At 41.9% G+C, this 22,616-nt stretch overlaps 1 protein-coding gene across 1 annotated transcript; it reads left to right on the top strand.

Moving 5' to 3' along the window:
- Positions 1 to 8,818: 8,818 nt before the first annotated feature.
- On the top strand, positions 8,819 to 22,171 carry GPR26 (G protein-coupled receptor 26). The gene is made up of 3 exons (XM_035547828.1): positions 8,819 to 9,803; positions 15,358 to 15,471; positions 21,940 to 22,171. Exons 1-3 carry the CDS (start codon positions 9,136 to 9,138, stop codon positions 22,169 to 22,171), a joined length of 1,014 nt encoding a protein of 337 aa, XP_035403721.1. The 5' UTR covers positions 8,819 to 9,135.
- Positions 22,172 to 22,616: the final 445 nt, after the last annotated feature.

The raw sequence follows: 22,616 nt of genomic DNA, 5'->3' as shown, positions 1-22,616 counted from the left end.
ATTAAAGAAATTAGCCTGATACAGTTGCCCTATTTCTTAGTAGACATTAATCTCCCAGAAATTTAAATTCATGCTTGGTTTGTAGCTTTCTGACCCATGCATCTCAATCCCGTACATTGCAGCATGTGTTTGCCCAGAAGAACTCCAAAAGATATTTGCCTAACTTTTCAGCTGTATCTCCATTCAGCCTGCTATGTTGTCAGCACCTTTATTGACCCACATTTTCATTTTGCTTAAATTCACTGTCAGTCCTACAGAACATTCTGACTTCTCCCCTCTGGTGCCTCTGTGAAGTCTTGTAGGTCAGCAACGTCTCCTGCCCCTCAGTCAGGCTGCAGCACGTGAACAGATCAGCTAGAGCAACTCAGATGCTTGCCAATTAGTTTTGCATTTGTATTTTTTCTGGAGCATGCGCTGCTGTAGGCCTGAGGAGAGCCACTGCACAGATTTTCAGTGAAATGAAAGCTGTGTCTGCTCCCAGATGTAGAAAGTAACTGATGAAACTACAAATGGGATATCATGGAGATAATGTCCTGTTTGGTGTCAATAAAGATCACAGAATCAGCTCTTACATTTTATTGAGACCTGAAAAATTTGATACAAGAAAGCAAAAATATTTTTCAGACAGGGACCGCTGCTCCATCTTTCTTGATTGCAAAGCAAAATGTCAGCAGAGCTACAGGTGTGGTAATTTCATGTGAGACAGTCCAAGAAACTCCTGGTTGTGGCTGGTGGTCAAATGGTGGTTGGAATTAACACAGAAAACAATCATGTTTAATATTCAACACCCAACACACACACCACTTCCCCCATATCTCCCCCCTTTTGATTGTAAATTTTGACTTACACGTTCTAACTAAAAACCTTTAAGCTAACAACGTTTTACAATGAAAAGGCTGAATTGATAACAAGAGCGTGCCATATCTCATTAATATTGCTTCCCAAACTACAGGCCTGGAAATAACTTCTCTATTTTAAAAAGGCTGCCTGGGCTTATTGAAGAGATTGCATAATTCCTTCATTACCATGGCAAGCCAGTTAAAGCAATAATTAAAATTAAAATTTAAAAGTCCTCAAAGATAGTGGACCTGTAGAAAAGCTTCCAGTAGTAAGAAGCCTTATAAAACATTATCAATATATCACAAATCCAAGGGGATCACAAACCCAGAAAGAGCTGTTACAGGGAAATAAGTTAAGCCTTTAATAGACTGCTTTACAAAGAGTCTTTTAGTCTCTTAAAGAGCTAGGAATTGAATGTTACATTCCCTGAATTGAAATCGCATTTATATGCTTTCCAGTATAGTAAAATACTTAAGCAATCAGGTGGAGAATTTGCAGGTGATACACAATTAGTTGACCTCTGAAATCCAGTTACATCACAATGAGGGGTCTAAAGAAAGCTATGTAAAAAATCCATATGATCATGTAAATTACAAATATTTTTGAACCCAAACTCTTCTGCTCAGCCTGAGGCAGAGATCCAAATATACTTCCTTAATAAAGCAGATGAATTTGGTTAGACAATCCCCATACTAACTTTCTCCTATTCAAAACTTGTTAGAAAAAGCAGAAATGTCACTCTGCTCAATAGAACAACAAGATATAAAATTCATTTACTTCAATCAGAAGGTAACAACACTTGTCATAATGGCCATTTCATGCAAAGAAGTGAATAGATTTGAAAATCGAAGTAGAAATGAAAAAAAATAAACATACAAACAACAGCAAAAAAATGGAAATATCAAGATAATAGATAAGTTTCTGAGAGTGGGTTCTCATGTATGACTTTGTATATAGAAATAGGCACTGCCATCTACATATCATTTTTTAAGCCTTCTGTTACCAGCCTCTATTTTTGTCTTTGCTGAGTGAGAAGAGAAGGAGCTGGCCCAGTTTAAAACAAGAGGAAATGAAATACTGCACATCTAAAAAGAGCAAGTGTGACAAAAGTGATTTCTGCTCTGACATTTTGAAGAACTACAGGGTAAAGAGAACTAATTCTGTCTAGAAAAGCATGGATATGACAAATACCACTTACTTATCAGAACATAGGACTGATGTAAAAGGTAATATTTAGCAAATTCTTTCCTTCAATAAAATCAGGAATGAATTTATTTTACCTGTCCTCATACACCCAAGAACTTTTTGGGTCTTCCAATTCTCAACTGTCTTCTTTCTCTAAATTGTATTCCCTCCATTTCAAATATCTAATGCTTTTCCCATGACAGTTTAAATCCCATGGCTACTGTAACATCATAGGTAGTCTTATGAAAACTGCACAAGAGATCACTCCTAAGCTGAACTAGACCCTCTCCAGCTACATTGCTTATGCAGTTGGACATGGGTTTCTAAATCTTCTCAGACACTTCTGAAGTTATCTGCACAACCACAAACTTCTCAGGGCAAAGCTTTCCTCCTACACATTTATAGATAGAGCTAAGATGAGGTGCCTTTGGGTTTGGTGACATTCCAATTAATTACTCACATAATAAGATGAACACAAGTCTTTAAAGTTAATGATCAAAAACAAAAAAGGCACGGCTTGTGCCTTAAATAGTCATGATAACAAAACCATACTTGTTAAACAAGTCCAGCATAAACCCAGTGATGGCTCTGAATCTCTGATCTCACATTGCTGCATCAGTTCACAAGCCAGCTCTGAGGGAGTGCCACATCCCTGTGGCCAGGCTGCAAAAGGAAAGGACATTGTCACCAGCTGTGACAGCAGAGACATAGATAGTCTCAATATTTGATATAGTCCTCATTGCCTCTCCTCATGGGAGTACTCATGAAGACTCATGGATCCCTGCTTATTCATAATCAGTTTGCTCTCATCCTTATGACAACATGGACAGAAAGACATGAGAGTAACTCAGAGCAGTATTTTTTATTTTTATTTTTTAATTCAGGTGATATTTGATTGACATGTTTTTATGTGAATAGCATCAGAATAGCTATGCAGCTTGCGAATAATGATGGCATAATCTAAGTAGACTTTCAAATGCATGAATTCCTTTTCCCAATTTTCCAAAGGCAATTCTCAGTCACTTGGTGCATGTAGCATCTTGGATCATGTTTCAAAAGTTTCCAGAGGCTAGAAATCAGCCTTTCTAGAAATATATTCTGAGGTTTAGGCTGCAGATATGAATTAAAAAATAATGAGTGGTAAAAGAGCTGATTGACAGAAAAATTTAATTCCCTTCCCTGAAAACCCTGATATTATTCTAAAGGTTGCAGTATTATGGATGTATTCATTTACTTCTATTTTAAATATTTTTGTTAATTTGTTTGATGTAGTTTTTCAAAATCTCTCAAAGAAAATTATGTTAATTTTCACACTTGTTCTTTTATTCCATTTGCATGTAAGAAAGAGCAATAAACATGAAATAAAAACAGATTAAGAGTAAAAAAAATCAGAAAACAAAACTAAAAAACCTCTTAGTTGCTTAAATATATATATAAGTAATTACTCTTTGCTATTAAGTGTATTTTTGTGAGAAATAGAAAGTTCACTTAAACTCTGTTGACCAAGTTTTTCTTTGAACCCTCTTTGTTGTCTTTATAAGTAAGTCACATATAGCAGGTTTATCTATGAATTAGCTCCTTTAGGTGAACACCATTTCCTCTGAAGCTATATGCAGCTCCAAAAGGACAAATATAGCTCCATATGAAGGTGAAGTGTGACTCAAGATGTGCATCATTGGTGATATTGTCATTGAGTGATTCCAAAATATAAATTGTGAAAATGTGCTGGAACATGTCACTTAGCGTTTCACATTTGCAGAAATAACACAGACAGACGAAGTTATGCTCTGACTTGCACGAGGGGACTGAACTTGCTCATCCACTAATTGGTCCCCAGGAAGAAAGCTCTCATCTTGTTCAGAAGCAGCCCAGAGAAAGGGAGAGCAGTGCCTTCCACCTGTATGCACATCCACCCACCGAAGTCCCTGACTCAAAGGTTCACATGGCTTGCTGCTGCTGCTGAGCTGATTTGATTTCCTTAGCTGCCCTAACAGCCTTTAAAAATCCATCCAGCAGGCAGAAGTGCCAGAAGCATCAGCCATCTGCCTGAGGACCTGACGTTTCTTTAATTTCATGAAGCAAACTAACAGTGACAACCTGGGCATGAATAATTCACTAGCAGGGCTTTGGTGAGCAGTGCTGTCGTAGCTGTCATGGCACTCACAGCCACACAGCAAGGAAAATGAAGGTTTCTTTCACTGGTTCCCCAGAGTGGTGGCCTGTGGAAAACCACCTGGCTGGCCAGGAACCCCCAGGTAGCCCCAGCATGCTGTGCAGTGTTCTCTGCATGTGACACATGGACCGACCAGAGAGCAAGGAAATAGGCAAGAAGCCATCCTACATGATGCTGGTTTTTGTAGCTGGGATGGGTCTGGGTTGAAGATAAGGAAATATTGGTCAGTGAAGTTGATGGAGAATGTGTAACTGTTACATCTGCACTGCTCCTTCTCTCTCTGCCAACAAGAAAACTGGCCAAGGATTTGCAAGGAGCTTTGCTGAAGACAAACCAAAATCCGCCCACACATGTACTTAAAGTATTTCCTCGTGCCTTCCCTTTTGGCACCTCTGTCCTGCCATGGATACCAGAGGTTTAGATGGCTTTCTGCATGCTGATTCAAAAGTTATGATTTTGCAGACAGAGAGATAAAAGTGTTTTCTGCTGCTTCTGACATTTTCAATGAAGCAATGAACTACCAGTGCCAGCTGCCCCATTAAGTCTGTCTACTGTCCTGACAAAGTATGTAGATATTACACAAGTCATTACTCACATTATATGTGCTATGCATACATGCTGAAATTCTGGCTGTTGAAGTCAGGCTGCTACCATCGATCCAGCAGAAGAATGATTTCATGAGCCATTATCTTACTCATATAAAAACCGATAAGACTTTGCCTCTTACAATGTGACACTTGACCCTCAAACAATCAGAGTAAAGATACTGCTTTTACCCAAGTTCAGGTTAATTGACAATAAAGTGAAAAAAAAGTCTGCTCTACAGTTCATGAGCAAACTCTCCAAACAGCCTAGAAGCAAAAAGTAAAGGCTGATGGAGGCAAGAGGAAATACCCAAGGGCTGTCTGCAGGCATGCTGGCTTCCCAGAGGAAATTGGCTGTCCTTGAGCTGGCTATGATACAGATAAAGGAGAAACAATCTCTCCCATGTGTCAATATTCCCATTATTAAAGTCCTGAGAAGTTTGTACACTGTAGATCAAAGGAAGAAGGTGAGACAGTAGGGGAAAGAAAGTATGAAACCGAGATGCCAAAATTTGATAGAGGAAAGTTGGCAAGCTGCAAGCTTCAGTCCAAAGAAAATGTATCACTTCTCAAATACATTTTCAGGTTAGATTTTCAAGTAGTTTTCTCAGTGGTGTGAAGCCTTAAACACTAGTTTCCTATGAAATGAGTGACCTAGATGTTTTAGTTAGGTCATCAACATAGCCTGCTATATAGTATATATAAGATGTAACCTCAAAAATGTTGCTTATCCCAAGTATTTCATAGTATATAGGGGACAGCATGCAGAGAGAACATTTTTCCTCCATGAACTCCACAGCAGAAACAAACTTTCCATCCATGTGTTGTAGAATTTTTGAAACTGGAAGGTCAGCCCTAAATATTGAAGATCTGGTCAGCTGCATGGTTTGTCCATTGCCGCTTATAGACAAAAATGTAATACAAATTACTAAGTTGAGAGTGATAAATTAACCTCTTATCTAGACAAATTTCCTATTGTTGCAATATCCCTCCTGTTTGGTACAATACTAGTACAAATCTTTTCTCAGTCAGGGTAGCCTGGTATGGACATGGTATGTAGGCCGCAAATCCATTAGCTATAGGCTGTTGTAAAAAAATAGCAATAGATTTGTGCAATCCTTCTAGAACAAGTCACTTGTGGATAAAATTAATAATTTGATTAAGATAAGGCTTTTGGACTCCCTCAAAGATCAGGTCCTCATTGTGTATGTCCTCCTTGCCTTTGTCCTCATTAGTTTACAATCTATGTGGACAAAGAAAAGGCAAGAGAGGTTTGGTGAAATATTGGAGGTGACGCAGGACACAAATCTCCTGGTTATCATCCCAGTGCTCCATCTGCTTGGCTATGCTGCTTCAGAGAGCCACCTCTGCTTTTAATACACAAAATCACAGTAAATGTTCTGTTGTTTTTGTGTTTGACAATGGGGCAAATGTCAAAGGAGTACTGAGCTTCTAAGTTGAGACCTAATACCTGTCGGAGTTCACTGTTGATAACTGATATTTATCAGCAGTGCTTACTGTTAATTCATAATGCAGCCTGTCATTGAAATATTACAAACAAAACATGCAGTCCCTGCCGTTAGGAGCTCACAGGCAAGCTGTGCAAAACATTCATCTCCTCTACCATGATAAAATATGCACAGCATATTCTTTCCTCCTGATTTGTATAAAATGAAGCTATGTGATGGATCCATCATGCTCGCTTAGCTATGCATGATAAATAAATCCAGAAACATTCAGTAAATATCCTCAGCTGCAGGGATTACCAACAAGGGAATCAATTATGTAAAGTATGTGGGTCTTTGGAGTTAGACATACACACCAAGACTCACATCACTCATCAAGAGAAAACTTCAGTTTTCCCCTGAAATCTACAGAGCTTTTTTCACTGGATTGCAGATTTAAGCCCTTTTTAGCTGCTACACTTTTTTTTCCTGTAAGTAGATGGAGTTTAGCTTTTTCTTTACCCAAAAAACTTGCACAACAAAGAATAGCTTGATAGGAAAAAGTTAAGCAATCCGTAAACTGTGAAACGTAGAACTAGGAATGTTTCATCTATTTAGGCTAATAATTACTGAAGCACGAGCCAGACTTGCTGCTTGAATTTCGCTTTCCCACACCGATGATGAGTGTTACCTGCATCCTACCAAACTCTGGGCGAAAAGGGGCTGGGTTGAGGGAGGTGGGATTTCAGGTTTCAGAAGGAGCTGAGTCACCATGCAGAGAGAGGGGGTCTCCTCTTGACAGCCCTGCAGCTATCTGCTCCTGCATGCTTCCGCACTGCCTCAGAGACAAGATCCAGCAGAGCCAGCCCATGGTTCTGCCAGCCTCTCCTGGGGAGATAAACTAAGATTTTCTTACATCAGCACCTCCCAACTCATTTGGCCCCTTCCTGAGGATCCACAGCTGCCTTTCACAGCTGAGCCTGAGGCTGAATTTTGTGCCAGGACACCCTGCTTAGGCCACTGCTGCTAGGGTACCTTTTTCAGCCAAAGCTTTTCCTTCCTACCCAGCAAAGAAACTCCGATTTTCTGCGGCTGCACTGCAGTGAGATCTGTACTTTTTCTCTGATCTCCTTTGCATACCTCTCCTAAGAGGGTACAGAGCCCTCTTATCTGAAGAAGCAGACACCTATATGGTTTTCTCATGTGGGTTTTGATCAATGTCTCAGGACCAGGCACTTTATTTGATGTCTCTAATGACAGCCTTCTGACTTACAAAGTGAATTCCTTTCACTCTCAGCCTTTTAAAGCCTTATTTAAGAAGAAATAACCACAGCAGAAAGAGCTGAGTGGAAGCAAAGGGGCCTTCCTGCTAGGTGCAGAGCACTGACACCGTGCACAGTGACAGCTCCACTACTGAGCCCGAGTGTCTGCAAGGCATAGCTGCTGTACATCGAGCGTGCACAGCGCTGGCAAGTGCTGCAAGCACAGGGGAAAAATCCGCCTAGGCATCTAGTTCTTTCACACGTGCCGAGGCACTTACTGAGCTACAATAACTGTGCTGCGGGGTATCTTTTCCCTCCTCATTGTACAGGGATTAAGGCTTGGCTGCCTTGATGAGAAACTGTCCCAGTTGCTTGCAACCTTTTAGCATTCCTGGTTAAAACTCTTTTAAAGGGACAGCAAAGGCAATCAGAGAACCATTCCCACTCCTTCCTCTAAAGCAAACTTAATTTAAACATGCAATTAAATGCAATTAAATGCAGTACAGACTTAGCCCGGTTTGCTTTTGCCAAGCCCTTTTGTGGCTGCGGCGCTCACCCTGCAGGAGGGAGGCTTTCACTCGGGGAAACCCAGGCTGGGCAAGGGGGGAAAGCACAGCTGAGGGGTGAGACCGGCAGCACCTTGCTGTCTCTGCACCATGACCTCGGGCAAGTCACTGTAGCAGTTGGGGTTTCAGTTGCCTTGCTTTCCAAGGAGGAGGGAAAGCAATCATTTTCCTCCTATGCATCATGGTTGGAGACAGAGGACGGCAAAGTGCTAAACTGGAGCTGTAAAACTGTTCCGGTAGCCTAATGACAGCTCCAGAGGAGTAGCAGAGTACATCCATTTTCCCATCTTTTTGGACCCAGCTAATGAAGGGAAAAGAAAGCCCCTGCCCTAGCAGAGAGCAGGCAGCAACTGTGAAAGTGATGCACTGAAATGCAGGAAACACAGCAGAGTGCAGGAATTCGGTTACATGGCTGTTTGCAAATTAATGGCTAAATCAATTAAATGAAAGCATGGGATTTCTCTTGAGGAAAGTCTAGTCACAATTGCAAGGAGAAGGGGAGGGGTGGTGGAGTGGGGATGACATAATCACGTTTGCGAATCACCAGCAGTGTGCATGCTTTAATCCATTAATGGGGTTTTTATCTGTGATCATAAAAAGCAGGTTACATTCAGCCTGGAAGGGAGTGAGGGTTGGAGGAGAGGGGAGGGCAGAGCAAGAGCAAGAGAGAGAGAGAAAGCAAGAGAGAAAGAGAGCACAATTCACTCGGTGAATTGCTTGCAAGCTTTGGGCTGATAATTAGGGATCTCAGGAGAGCAGTTTCTCAGAATAACCTGCTCACCTTCAAATGGACCGAGTGGAGACAGTGGTTCAGTCCTGCTGATATTTTTTAAGCCCTCCTCACAGTTTGATGGGCATTCCCAGTGCTTTTGTGCACGTCTCAGAGAGCGTTGACGTGGAAAGGAGCAGCGAGGAGGGGGAGGTTGGAGAAAAAAACTGCAGCTCTTCTAAAAATACGGAGGGCATGCAAGAGTGCGAGCAGGCTGGGGAGGAGGGTGAGGTGAGAGCGCCTCGCGCCATGGTCCCCGGGTGCCGGCGCAGCGCAGTTTCGGAGATGTCCCTCCTGTGACTGGACGCACCATGAGCATCTGGGAGGTGATCCTGGCTTTCGTGGTGGTGGTGCTGATGCTCGTGGCCCTGCTGGCCAATGTGCTGGTGCTGATGTGCTTCCTGTACAGCGCTGACATCCGCAAGCAGGTCCCGGGATTGTTCATCCTCAACCTCACCTTCTGCAACCTGTTGATGACCGTTTCGAACATGCCCCTGACTTTGGCTGGGATCATTTACAAGAGTCAACCAGGAGGAGATCAGATCTGCCACATTGTGGGCTTCCTGGAGACTTTCCTCACCACGAACTCCATGCTGAGCATGGCAGCTTTGAGCATTGACAGGTGGATTGCTGTGGTCTTCCCTCTAAGTTATCACTCCAAAATGAGGTACAGAGATGCTGCTCTCATACTGAGCTACACGTGGTTGCACTCGGTGTCGTTCCCGATAGTGGCAGCTTCTCTCTCCTGGGTGGGTTTCCATCACCTCTATGCCTCCTGCACCCTGTACAACAAGAGACCAGAGGATAGGACACAGTTTGTGATTTTCACTGGGGTCTTTCACACCCTCAGCTTCCTCCTCTCCCTTATAGTCCTGTGTTTCACATATCTAAAAGTGCTGAAGGTGGCACGGTTTCACTGTAAGCGGATTGACGTGATCACTATGCAGACCCTGGTGCTGCTTGTGGACATCCATCCCAGGTAAGGTGCCCGTGAGAGCAGCAGGTGAGGCTGTTTGCTGCAGAGAAAGCAAGGACCGGGTTCAGTGTTATGTTAAGTACAGTCTGATCGGTATCACAGCAGGGGATCGGGAGGGGAAGAAAACAAGCACCCTTGCTGGTTTCTGTTCTGCATGTTTCTTTGTACTTGTGCTCATTTTGGGGATTGCAAAAACAACTCTTCTTTGTTATTTTTAGGAGCTTGTTTTGAAAGGGAGAGCAAAGAAACAGGGAGTTTTACCTGGGCATGCATTTCCCTTCGAGGCAATGGTCAGATCACTGCCCCTTGTCTCAGGAGGTGGACTTAGTGACTGACAGATTTGTGGGTTTGGGCACTGTCAGCCCCAAATGCTGCTGGATCTCAGTGAGAGGGGGCACATGTCCCTCCACTTGGAGCTGGAAGGGAAGGGAGGCTGGGGTACTGTGTGCTGCTCCTTTGCCCAGCTGTGTCCGTATTGCTGAGCCCTCCGTAACTTTATCTTTCCTGAAGGCAGAATCATAAGGGAATAGCGTCTGCAAAATGTGTATGCTTGAATGCCTGTATTTAAATCCAGCTGAGAGAGACTTCAGTAGCAACGTTAATATGACAAGCGAGGGATGTATAAAGTTCATTGCTAATGAGAGTCCGTAAGCAAGGAAATTGTTAGGAGAAATGTCTCCAGGGGCTGGGAGAATAATGGGCTTGAAGGCAAGCACCAAACGGACATGAAAATATGTTGGGAAGCTGTGCAAGAGTCACATCAGAGATTATACACAAACTATAAATCCTGTATGAATAGGATGCGTCTGGATCTGGAAAGGAAGCAGATTTCACAGGAGAAGGGAGGGTGGGAGAGAGCCTTTCCTGGCTTGTTAAGAACTGAGCTGTAAAGCTGAGAGAGAGAAAACCTTGCTGGATGGAAGCCCCAGAGCAGTGCTGGGCAAGAAGCGGTCCTGGCGAGGAGCTGGGAAGGTGCCTGGTGCACAGGAGTCGGCATGCAGTGCGAGTGTGCTGTCATTCTGCTCACGAGAAACAGAGAGGGTGAAACAGGGAGGACTGAAGCAGGCATGGCTGGAAGGACGTGGGATCAGGCTGCTGAGGACGGAGCACCAGTACCAGCCAGAGTGACCCACCTGGCAATGGTGATTTGAGAAACGAACCCACGGAGCTGGGGTAGGGTGGAGAGGGATGGGGGCTGATGGATCAGAATATCCTGGTTAGGGCTGAGAGGCTCCCAGGGGCTGGGGCAGATGGGTTAAGAACCAGCTCTGACTGGGACAGGGTGGCAAAGCCAACGGGTGAGCTCTGAGCAGGGGAAAGCAGGGGCACTGGTCATAGTGTGGAGAGAAATGGGCCTGGTTTGCTCAGAGTTTGGCTTAGGGGAGGAGCGTGGCTGGAGGGGGTGATTGGAAAGGAAGGGGTTTGATGGATTTGCCTGGAAAAAAAGGGAGAAAATGGTTTGGCTACGTAGAGTGACAGAGTGGCTGTGAGGGATGCGCGTGCTGCTTGGGAGACAGGCAGAGACTGAATCTTAAAAGTTCAGACTGCCTCTGTCACAGGCTGAAGCGAAGAGAAATGTGTTTCAGCGAAGTGCTGGCAGCTGCCAGCACAGGGAGGTGTCTGATACGGGGGAAGAAATCCACCTGGAAGAGAGGAAGCCAAGAGCAGATAGAGAGGGCAACCCCATGACAGATGTCCTGCTTGCCCCCCCTCGCTGTCCTTTGCTCTGCAGGCTGGAGGCAAACACCAGCTCCCTCTGTCCTCAGCCAGCTGGGAGCTGAGCTTCAGGACTGAGAGCACATGTGGCTGTCCTCAAAATAAGGTCACAGTTTGGGGATTCCTAAGCCCAAGGCAAATAAGTCTGAAAGGATCAGGGCAGGCCAGCACTGTGCAGAGGAACAGAAACATTTGCTGGAAGTCCTCCAGGGAAGCTGTCTGATCTGTCTCTTGACCAAGAATGTGGAGCAGGACTTCGGGTGAGTCCTGGTTCTGCTTTTGAGAAACACACGTATAAATCTTCCCTTATCCACCACGTCACACAGAGGAAAAAAACAGCCTTCTACCCCACGTGCTGTCTGGCTGCTAAACCGTACCTCGATCAGTCTTGATTTCTGCACAGGCTTTGAGTGGCCTCTCCCAGGGCAGAGCTGCGGACCCACCAGGGCTGTTTGAAATAGCAATCATTACAACTAATGCTTCAAGTATGGCTGGATTGCACAGAAAAGGGGCAAAAATCTCAGTGGCATTTCTCCTCCTCTGCATTTTCTCTGGTCTGAGTTAACTTGAGGGTGTTCCTGCATTTTGTAATCATGTCACTGAAGGGCAGGTTCAGTGGGGCTGTGTATGTTAGACCTCCTTTCTTTGGAGGAGACAGAGTTGTACAGGCACTTTGCTGTGTGTAACCTCTATTTACTAACTGCTGTTTAGCTCTTGCACCAGGATATTCACTAAGAAATGGGAGTTTTAACTTCTTTAGACTGCAGGGATGATGGCTGATTTTAACCCGTGGTGGTGTTGCCTGAACAAGTGAGAGCTGCTGCAGCTGATAGAGTCAAACCTTGGATTGCCTTCCCGAGAGTGAGAGCTACACAAAGGCTTTTCACAAAGTGATGTTCGTAAAACTCTAACAAAGACATAATTTGAATTATGTAAGTGATATATATAAAGGGATGCATAGCATTTGCTGTAGTACCTAACAGTATAGACATGGGTGCTGTGAGGTTGCACATGAGGGAATAAAGTTTGTAATCCCAGTTTCAACTACTCTGACGTTTCTGGCTTTTTGCATGGTCTAGTTTCACTGTGGAGAAATGTGTATGGACAATTCTCTGCTCCCTGTGACTCAGAATCCACCCGCAAGGGGGTCTAGTGACAGGCATTGTGACAGATGGCTTTATTACCTGTGATTTGGAAGGACACAAGTGATCTTCTGAAGACCATTTGAGACGAGTACAAAGGAAACCTCTAAATACCACAAAAAAACATGTGAATGTTTAGGGCACATGTTCTTTCAAGTTAGCTCAGGCATTTTTACTGGGTACTGCTTTCTCTTGACTTTGTTCCTAAAACAGATATATCTGAGTTACAGTGAGAGGCCTGGGCAAGAATTCATGTAAGTGCTTAACTCATGTATTTCTTAACCCAAATTATCTATACTAACTTTTTGGTGTATTCAGCTCTTAAAGATACTAGATCTTAAGGTCCAGTATCTCATAAAGCTTGTTTAGAATACCAAACCTTTGAAGGGATATATCTCAGATTTTCCAGGATATTAAAATCTTTAAATGAAAGCTAAGTCAACTACCCAGTTCTGTTACCAGTGTCACTACTGGAACCTGTGTATATATTTTTATCTTACTGCACACAAGAGCGTACAAAAGCAAAATACCCATCTGAGCACATTCTCTGTATGAAGGATTGAGATAAAATACCACATCACAAAGGAAGGTATTTATTAGCTACATCTGGAAAGGCTGAACAAAAGCAATTGGTTGAAGTCTTCAGGACTTTTCACATCATGCATGAGCTCCAGGAATCACAGACAGCTTTGCATGTGTCAAATAAAATGTGAAGAAATATAACTGGTGAAACTGATAGAAACAAAAATTATAATGCCCCCCTCCCCCCAGCAGCACCCTAATTGAACCTACTTTGGAGATTTCTTTTTCTATACCAACATGTTCCTGGGATAACATGAATCTAATAACACGGGTCTTAAGTGAAGTTATTGAACCTCTCAGATTGGCTGTTTGCACCTAAAAATACTCCAGCTCTTGCAGAACTGAAAGCATATCATAGGTTCCCTTGAAGAGGTGGATTTTTTTTTTCTTTTCAGCTGTCACTTTGAGCTGCAAATAACTCAGACATAGAACATGTAATACTTTTAGATGCGTTTTAATTCTACTTAGGCATATTCTTTAAGAACAAGGAAATTCATTATTTTAAGGAGAACGAACTTTTTCCCCAGTATTTTGTTCACTTTGCCATCCCTTTGCCAGCTACAACACCGCTCTGAGGGCTCAATAAGACCATAAATAAAATGGATAAAAAGAAACAGTTTTTTTTCTTTAGCCCAATAGAAAGGTAACATAGCAACTACCTGCCACAGAGAGCACCAAAGCACACTGAGACTCTCAGGACACAACACATGCTTAGATGATGATTAGACATTTAGTTACAACAAATAATGTAAGGGTATGATCATAAACCCCATAGCTATTAAAATACATGTGTGGAACTGGGCACTGAGTCATCAATTACAAATTTACAATAAAAGCAGAGGGAGACCAACCCCATGCAGTTACAACGTGCAGCACGTGGGCCAGACCACTCGCTTCTCCCAAGATACGTGGTTGCTTTGCCCCAAGACCTGTGCAATAAGCTGACACGTAGTGCTGCTATGTGCCTAGAGAGGGATTTTGGCATGCAGACTGGCTTTATTTTTGTCCCTGCCCAAAGGAACTGTACTGGCTGATGCACTAGCTCAGGTATGGATGGACTCTGGCAGATAGAACCAGTGTCTCCCTTTCCCACCCAGCCAACCAGTTGCTTGTTCCCATCCCTGGGCTTCACCCAGCCAGCACAGAACTTGACCAAGCAGGCAGAGGAGGATGGACTTTCATGTTATCAGTCTCTCAGCAAGCTGATGTACTAATCTCAGAGGGGTGTCCTTGCAGTGGAAGGGTGGGCTCAGCTTGCAGGTACCAGTGCTCCACAATCCCATTGCCCTGCCTGCACCCTGAGGGGCTTTGCAGCTCCCTGGCACCCTGTTGTGACCACCACCAGGAAGCTCAAATGAGAAAACTCTTGTCCTAAAATACCACAGGTAGGAGAAAGCAGGGCACAACTAATTTCTACGTTTGGTCTGAAACAAGGCAGGTGGTTTGAGCTGCGGAGTCAGAACATCACAGTTCTTTGGATTTGTTGTATAATTCCCAGCTTTGCAAAGCACTCAGTCTATGCAGGATCTGTCATAAGATTTATGGCCACACAGTTCACAGCTATGGGATGTAACGATTGCTCTAATGTTGGGCTGAATGTTTAGAGGGTGTTTTTCCTATTACATTTTTATTATGTTTTGTTGCTTATCTCACTGGGCAGTTTCTCCTATCTGTGATATTGTCATTTGAATTGCTGTTTCTAGGAAAGTAGCATGCTGCCTACCCCACTCTGGATGTCTTCCAAATCTCTGAATATCATGAGGCAAACTCCAGCCTGCAAACACAGCTTACAGTAATTCAGAAAGGAGTTGCAGCTGAATTCAAGTCTGAATTTCACCAACTTGTCTATATATGAATAGATATAAGGGGTATATGTTTAGATACATATAAATGTATATACATGCATTTCCCCATAATCATTTTTGAAGGGTAAAATCATATAAAGGATTGATACTCGGTATTGTCCTATAGAAAGGTGCTATTGTATATATGTGAATACAGCACTTGCTGGAAAACACTTACTGGAAAGATTGATTTCAATAATTCCAGAAGTATAGCCATTAAAGTCTTCTACCTGATATTATGATTCATGTTCTTGTTTGTGTTGAATGTCACAGTGTAAGAGAGCGTTGTCTGGAAGAACAAAAGAGACGGCGGCAACGAGCAACAAAGAAAATAAGTACCTTTATTGGTACTTTTATACTTTGTTTTGCACCTTATGTTATCACAAGGTAAGTGCAAACCTATGCAGTGAAAAATACTGTGGAGATGAACTCAACTTGGAAAACCAGTGCACTCTGAACTAGAAATTGATTCTAGTCTCCTATGAAAATCCTGTGCAGCATTTCCACTCCTATGAGAGGCTGTATTTACTGACCTAACAAAGCCATATAGAATATCATAGCACTTATCTGATCTAATCCTGCTGCAACCTGTGGGCCAAACCCTGTTTGGTCAGCCAAGTCAATGTGTTGATCTCATGGGAGTGATTTAGGAGTTCAGCCCACAGAGGTCAATAGATGTTGTAGTTATTTTTTGAGACCAACAACTCTCCTACTCCTCAAATTGCCTTGGTAGCCCAAGGGGGTGATCTGCAGGATAAGACATTTGTCTGAATAGGTCAGGATGTAAGAGCCTGCTCAAACAAGATCCAGCTGAGGTGAGAACATGGCTCACAGACAACCCATAGCTTTTTTTTTTTTTGGACTGAGTTCTTGGTCATATACATCAAATATCAAAGTTGTCCTGCCTTACAGCAAAAAAAGTTCTTGTGATTTATGGTCAGATGTCCTTATTTATCGACTAGCTTATCTTTGGAAATGGTTCCTGTGGGAAGCACCAAAGTACTCCTCTGAAACAAAAATATGAGAAAGGGTGTATATCTGGAGAAGTGTTATCAAGTTATTAGAAAGAAATTTACAACTTGTGCTTATTAAGACCCTGGAAAAACTGAAATACTGTTATGAAGAACAGAGATAGAAAAAAGTATTTCTGAAACATCACCTATTTAGATATTATTGGACAGAAATTTTGGGGGCTGACTTCAGTCAAATTCAGGCTCACCAAAAAAAAAAAAAAAAAAAGTAATACAACCCAGTCCTTGAAAAAGCTGAATTAAGACTCAGTGTAAGTGGACACATAGCAAAACCAAATTTTCCATCTCATTATAATATCCCGATTTTCTATTTCTAACAAAACAATTCACAAAAGGTCATTGTCTCTGTAGAAAGGCAAACCAGCACACCACAGTAATTTTATGTTCATGATAATAATAGCTAATTTATTTGTGTTAATAATTTGTAAAAATTTTGCAAATACATTTATAGCAGTTATCATATTTTTCTGTACTTCTGCTTAATAGTGGCAAGAAGACACTCCATGCTCTGTGCACTAAAATTGCATGAAAATATTTATAATAATTATGGGCACTTAGTCTTAATTCTCAGGCTATAAGATATTAGAGTATTTGTCATTGCAAGTAGTTAAGTTTAATTTTATATTGGGTCTTTGAACTTAATGAGAATCATCGCAGTCATCACATAGCTTGTGGCTCAGTCCTGAGTGACAGCGAGTGCTTGAGCCAGGGCTGTCAGAAGTATTTCTGTGCTCTTCACATCTCAATCCAGCATTCAGGCACCATCTGCCCTCTTACTCTTAGTTCTGAGTCATCCTAATATGTGTCCTCATAGTCATAAAGCACAGAGGGATTAAAAAAAATCCTGAACCTACCTGTTTTAATCCTTACAAGGCTCACTTAAACGTTCACCCAAGTCTTCAGTCCATTAAGGATTAATAGCTTTTCCATGGGCAGTGACTTCAAGAGTTAAGACAAAGTCCAAAATGCACAAAGATGCTTTTCAATGAAGGACAAGGCTTGTGCAATGGTCAGACGTAAGAAGTAAGGGCTATCACTTTCTTGGCCTTTTCATCTCTGATCTAAAGGAATTACTGCACAACAGGCTGCATGGAATTCCCTGTTTAGCTACCTGAATCCCCCCCGGGACCTCGCTGGACACTGCACTGCACAGATGGGTATTCGAGGATGTGCGTTACTCTGCTTCCCTGTGCCTCCTGTGTATTGCTGAAATGCAGAAGTCAGGGGAAGAAGAGGTTTAATTATGCAAGCAAGTATTATTTTCTGGACTATGTCCAGAGTGTTTTGCACTTCACAAGACAGAGGCAATCAATCACTTTTCAAGGCAGCAAGCAGAAGATAACTGATGAAATGTATTGTTCAGCACTACTCGTAGACAGCAGGCTCTAATTGGCAGAACACTTTAAACATGCTCTGAAGTACTTTATGAATTAAGGCCTCAAAACAGCTAATCACCAGGTTTCACTATAACAACATCTTTCTGCTTCCCCACTAAAAACCACCAGCTGTCTGCTGCAGTCCCACGAGCCAACGAGGAAGCCATGCCTATGGCCCCAGTCAGACAAATTCCTCTCTGGGTCAGAGTTTTTCAGATTACATTAAGGTGAAAATCAGATTAGCTACCCCTTTTATCAAGAAAACACCCTTTTAATTAGTTCAGTGGCTGACCTTAAGTAGTATATCTACACAACCCCATTCTTCTTGATTTCACGTTCCAAAGTAGTAGTATGACAGATGTATTACCCCATACTGTATATTTATAGGCATAGCTTGTTGTTTGGTTTGGAAAAATGCTATTAGTACACATCTCATCTTTTTGCTATATTTATCATTATGTGATTGAACAATATTGTTCAAAACCTGTTTTCTCTAAGGAGCTTTTTCATAAGTAAGATTAAAATAAGTCATACCAATTTCTAATATTCATGTCCAACTCCAGGCATTTCAGACAAACACATAACTTTGCTCACGTAATTTAATAAGTGCTGTCTATGTGTGAGGAAATTGGCCCTAAATTAAAAATCCTGAAATAATATCAGAAAGAAGTTTGCAGTCCCAAGCCCTCAGGTTAAGGAGGAGGATTGAATTTCTTTTGTATCATCTCTGGGGAACAAGGGATAAACAAACCATGTTTCTTACACTGGTTGACTGCCCTCTTCATACAAATCCTGCTTGGACAGACAGACAAGCAAACCCACAGAGGAATTCTGAGTTATGTTCTTGCTCATCTGTGCATATTAAATGCATGTGTTTCCTGTGCAATCTTAGGTTGACATATTCAAAGGCAGTGGCCTTGTAGGCTCCCTCAAGAGCTACAACTGACATAAGGTAAAGAGATTTTCCCCCTGCATGAGAAATCTGCTGGCACAAGCTGGCCAGCACTGCTCCCTATCATCACACCTCTGCTGCCAGGTGGTTCCCACAGCTCTGGGGAGCAGCAATGACTAAGAGCAACAGTGTGCAAGATCTGAAGGTCCACAAGTCATGCTGCTTCCTTAACAGAAGCTGCCTGATTGTAATATATGCCCCACTTATCAGGCAAAACTGGCTAGGCTTTTTCCACTAGCAAGAGAGGATACATAAGACTCAGTCTACCAAGCAATAAAGTAAAATAAGCACAAAAATCAAACTAAAACTGACTTTCGGCTTATTCATATCATTAACACAAAATAAATGACTAAGGTCAGATTCTGTTACTATGGGACTTCTGTGAAAAAAACAAAAACCAGAATTAGTAACAAATATAAATGTTAGAAGCGTACGCTTAATGAGTTGATCTAACTTCCCCAACTTGGACCAAAAGAATGAATTTCTTGTGAGAAGATCAGTTCATCTACCAGCTCCAAAATGAAGTGTGATTTGTTTCACTCCTAAACAACCAGACATTTTAGCTTGTTTGAGGCTCTCTGGCCTGTTCAGAGTTTTCTCTGTAACTCGGTTAATTTCTCAAGTTTAGGCAATGCACAAGAGAGATGCTGCCATTATACTAGCCAGCTGGACCTATACACATTCAGTAAAATATTTTACTAAAATGATTAACTGCACATGTTTATAAAACATATGCAGTGAAATAAACAATGAAAAAGAGATCAAAGTCTTACACTTCAAGGTAACATTCTTGTTTGTTTACTGAAAGTGAAATAAAATATTTGGATAGCCGCTTGACACCAAGTGCTCTACAGAAATACATTTCTAAAATATTGACAAAGTATCACAGCAAAACGGTTTATAGCTTTGAAGTACAGGTATTATCAGACTGTAAAAGAGTGGCTTATGAAAGTAAGTTGGGGAATTATGTAGACAATACTGTAGAATTTAATTTACAGGTTGCACTGAAATATTAATGCTCCTTCACTGAAAATATCTTCCTGGCGAGATGTTTCATGAAACCCTTTCAAAGGCAATAAGTTATATGACAGTCTTTGCAAGAATGACATTTAATTGTTTCTACATGAAGTGGAATTGCATATCTTGGGGGTAGTCTGCATTTGTTTGTTGCTAGATATCATAGAATAGCTTGGGTTAAAAGGGACCTTAAAGACCACCCAATTCCAGTTCCCCTACCATGGTCAGGGATGCCACCCACTAGACCAGGTTGCCCAAAGCCCCATCCAGCCTGGCCTTGAACACCTCCAGGGATGGGGCATCCACAGCTTCTCTGGACAACCTGTGCCAGTGCCTCACCACCATCATAGTAAAGGATTTCTTCCTAACATCTAATCTAACTCTTCCCTCTTTTAGTTTAAAACCATTCCCCCTTGTCATATCGTTATCTGCTCAAGTATACCTGCAAATATACTATCAAAAATAACACGCAGAAAATGCAAAATATAAAAATATCAAGGACACTTAAGGAAATAATTTGAGAAAATATTAAAGATTCTATTGATGAAAGTGTAGGCTTTTTAATTGATCAGTCACTGAAGGCAGAATTAGTAGGTCTAGGCTTACAACCCTCAAGTGCCTATTTGATATATTTAAATGGAGATTGCTAACGACTCATAGAACTGAGTGACAGCAGCTGAGACACAAATTTGTCATACCTTGGTCATTCAAGACATCCACTGAATTTAATTAAGCTTAATCAAATTCACTTTCGTAAAACATTTGACAAAGTAAATCAACAGGATTTAATTCAACACAGTAAAATTCAAAATGCAAAGAAGAAGCCATCAAATATGTGAGGAACAGAAAGAAGAAGGATGGCTCAATGTAGATTACAAAGTAAATATGAACCAGTAGATGATTAATTTCCAAACAGTCAAATCTCATTTTAAGCATATTAACACGGGTGTCATAGCTACATTTTGTTAAAGAGGTGAATATACACCAGAACAGACCCCCAGCAGCTTGAGGAGAAGAAAATTATGTCTGAATTTGGATCCTACTTTGTATGAAGGACATCAGCCAGGAGTTACAAGGAGAGGCTGGAGGGTCAGCATTTAGTTAGTCAAGATGAAAGGAGAGAAATGGTACAGGTGGCCATTTGGTATCTCAGAGCAGCTTACAGTGATCAGCTGAGCCAAACAGCACCAGTGGATGGGCAAGAGCAGTTCAAGTATTTTCATATCATATGGTCTAGTCACCTCAAATGTCTCACGTGGCTGTAAGCCCATAACTCGATAGCTATTTGAGTTCCTCTTTTCACATACATAATACTTTCAGCTTTTGTCTCCACTGAAGTTCACATGGTCTCCCTGGAGAATAGCACATGACCAGCTGTAGAACATTTCTGGAATGGCCATTCATCTCAGTAAAATGTATAAAGAATCTGAAAATAATTTGTTCTTTGATAAGAGGACACATTAATGTAAAGATGTTATTTGTGACAGGATGATACTTCTCCTTAAAATTTGATAGTTATCAGTGACTGATGTTTAATGATTTGACAGTGAAATTAAGAGAGTATAAAATGAATTGTCAAACCTTGACTTCAGTTAACGTCCTTATGTCATGTTTCCATCAAATTATTCATTTAATATAGCTTAGGCTTCCATGGCATGTCGTTGAAATGTATGCAAATGGATACTAAAGAGGTTCTCAGAAGCCATTTCAAAATGAAAAAGAAGAGGTCCTTATAGGTAAGAATTTGCAAGAGCAGAAGTATTTCTTATAACAGTACCGCTGAGTATTGGGATGTTTTTGAGCACTACTGACATACTGAAGTGGAAGGTTTGGTTTACAAAGTTCACTTAAATTATAAATTGCTTTGCCTGACTTTCTATCCCAGAGTGCATCTGATGCTATTTTTATACACATTGTTTTTCTACAACAAAACACACAAGTTTATATTGGGTAATGTCACCACCCCTAAAAGCATCACTGAACAAATGAACCCCACTTCTAATTGAAGCAAAGTACAAAATGATCAAATTGCTAGCATGCAGTTCTCAGAATTAGAATTACTAATACCACATCACTGGCTGCAGGCCCATAGTGCTAAGCCCAGCACAAATACTTGAGAAGAAACAGTGTTTTAGCCACGGAATTTGCAGTGTAGGCATACCAGAATGGAGAAAGAAGACAGAAGCTCCTAGTCAGTGATGCAACAAATTCAAGCTCTTTAGTCCCACTTTCATGCTCAAACAACTGGACCACGCCATCTGCCAGTGCTATTTTAAACAACAAAATGTATGGAAAGTTGTTAGTCTCTAAAGGTGTATTCCAATGATAAATAAATAGGCTCTTTTGAAGTCTGCCTCATATCCTGCTGAGTGGGGGAGGAATGCAAGGGTGAGTGATGAGTGTCATTAGTTTATAGCTGTGCTGTTACCTCATCCATTTAATGTGAGTATTCACTCTCTCAACCTTCCTGTTTCCACAGGCTTGTTGAATTGTCCTCTGTGGTCCCCATCAATTCCCACTGGGGAATCATTTCCAAGTGCTTAGCTTACAGCAAAGTTGTTTCCGACCCTTTTGTGTACTCTTTGCTACGGAATCAGTACAAGAAGACATGGAAGGACATCATAAACAAGATCCTCAAAAGAAGCTCCATCAACTCCTCTGCCCTCACGAGTGAGTCGCACAACCAGAATATTTTGCAGCTGAACGAATGAGGAGCCTGGTATGGGATATTCAAGAACCATAAAGTGATATGTGGGAAACAAAAGTAACTGGCCTAACCCTAGTAGCTATCCTCAGCTGTCAAGGTTTCAGGAGGCTGCCACAGAGGCTGGTTGAAGCCCAGCCCCTGTAACACCTGAGGGAGGCAGGCTGCTTGGTGCCTCCTGCCCCCAACTACAAGTGTGCTATTGATACGTGGTCCTGCAGGTTTCGCGGGTACAAATCTCCCATTGATTTTCATCAGCAGTTACACATACATACAGGGTGAAAAGCTAGTCTTTCATGTAAGGGCTCATGAGAGTAGAGGAAGCAGACTGGTGTGATCAAGAGATTATTTCAGAAAAGCCACGCAGGGATATGTGTGTGGTGTTTTTCATGGGCTGCAGGTAAGGCTCACTCCAATCTAGCTGACAATCTGGCTTTACTAAAACAACCTGT

The sequence above is a fragment of the Cygnus atratus genome, chromosome 7 (genome assembly GCF_013377495.2).
Source record: "Cygnus atratus isolate AKBS03 ecotype Queensland, Australia chromosome 7, CAtr_DNAZoo_HiC_assembly, whole genome shotgun sequence".
Lineage (NCBI taxonomy): Eukaryota > Metazoa > Chordata > Aves > Anseriformes > Anatidae > Cygnus > Cygnus atratus.
Note: the sequence above shows the minus strand (reverse complement) of the source record. Positions and strands in the feature narration are given on the sequence as shown.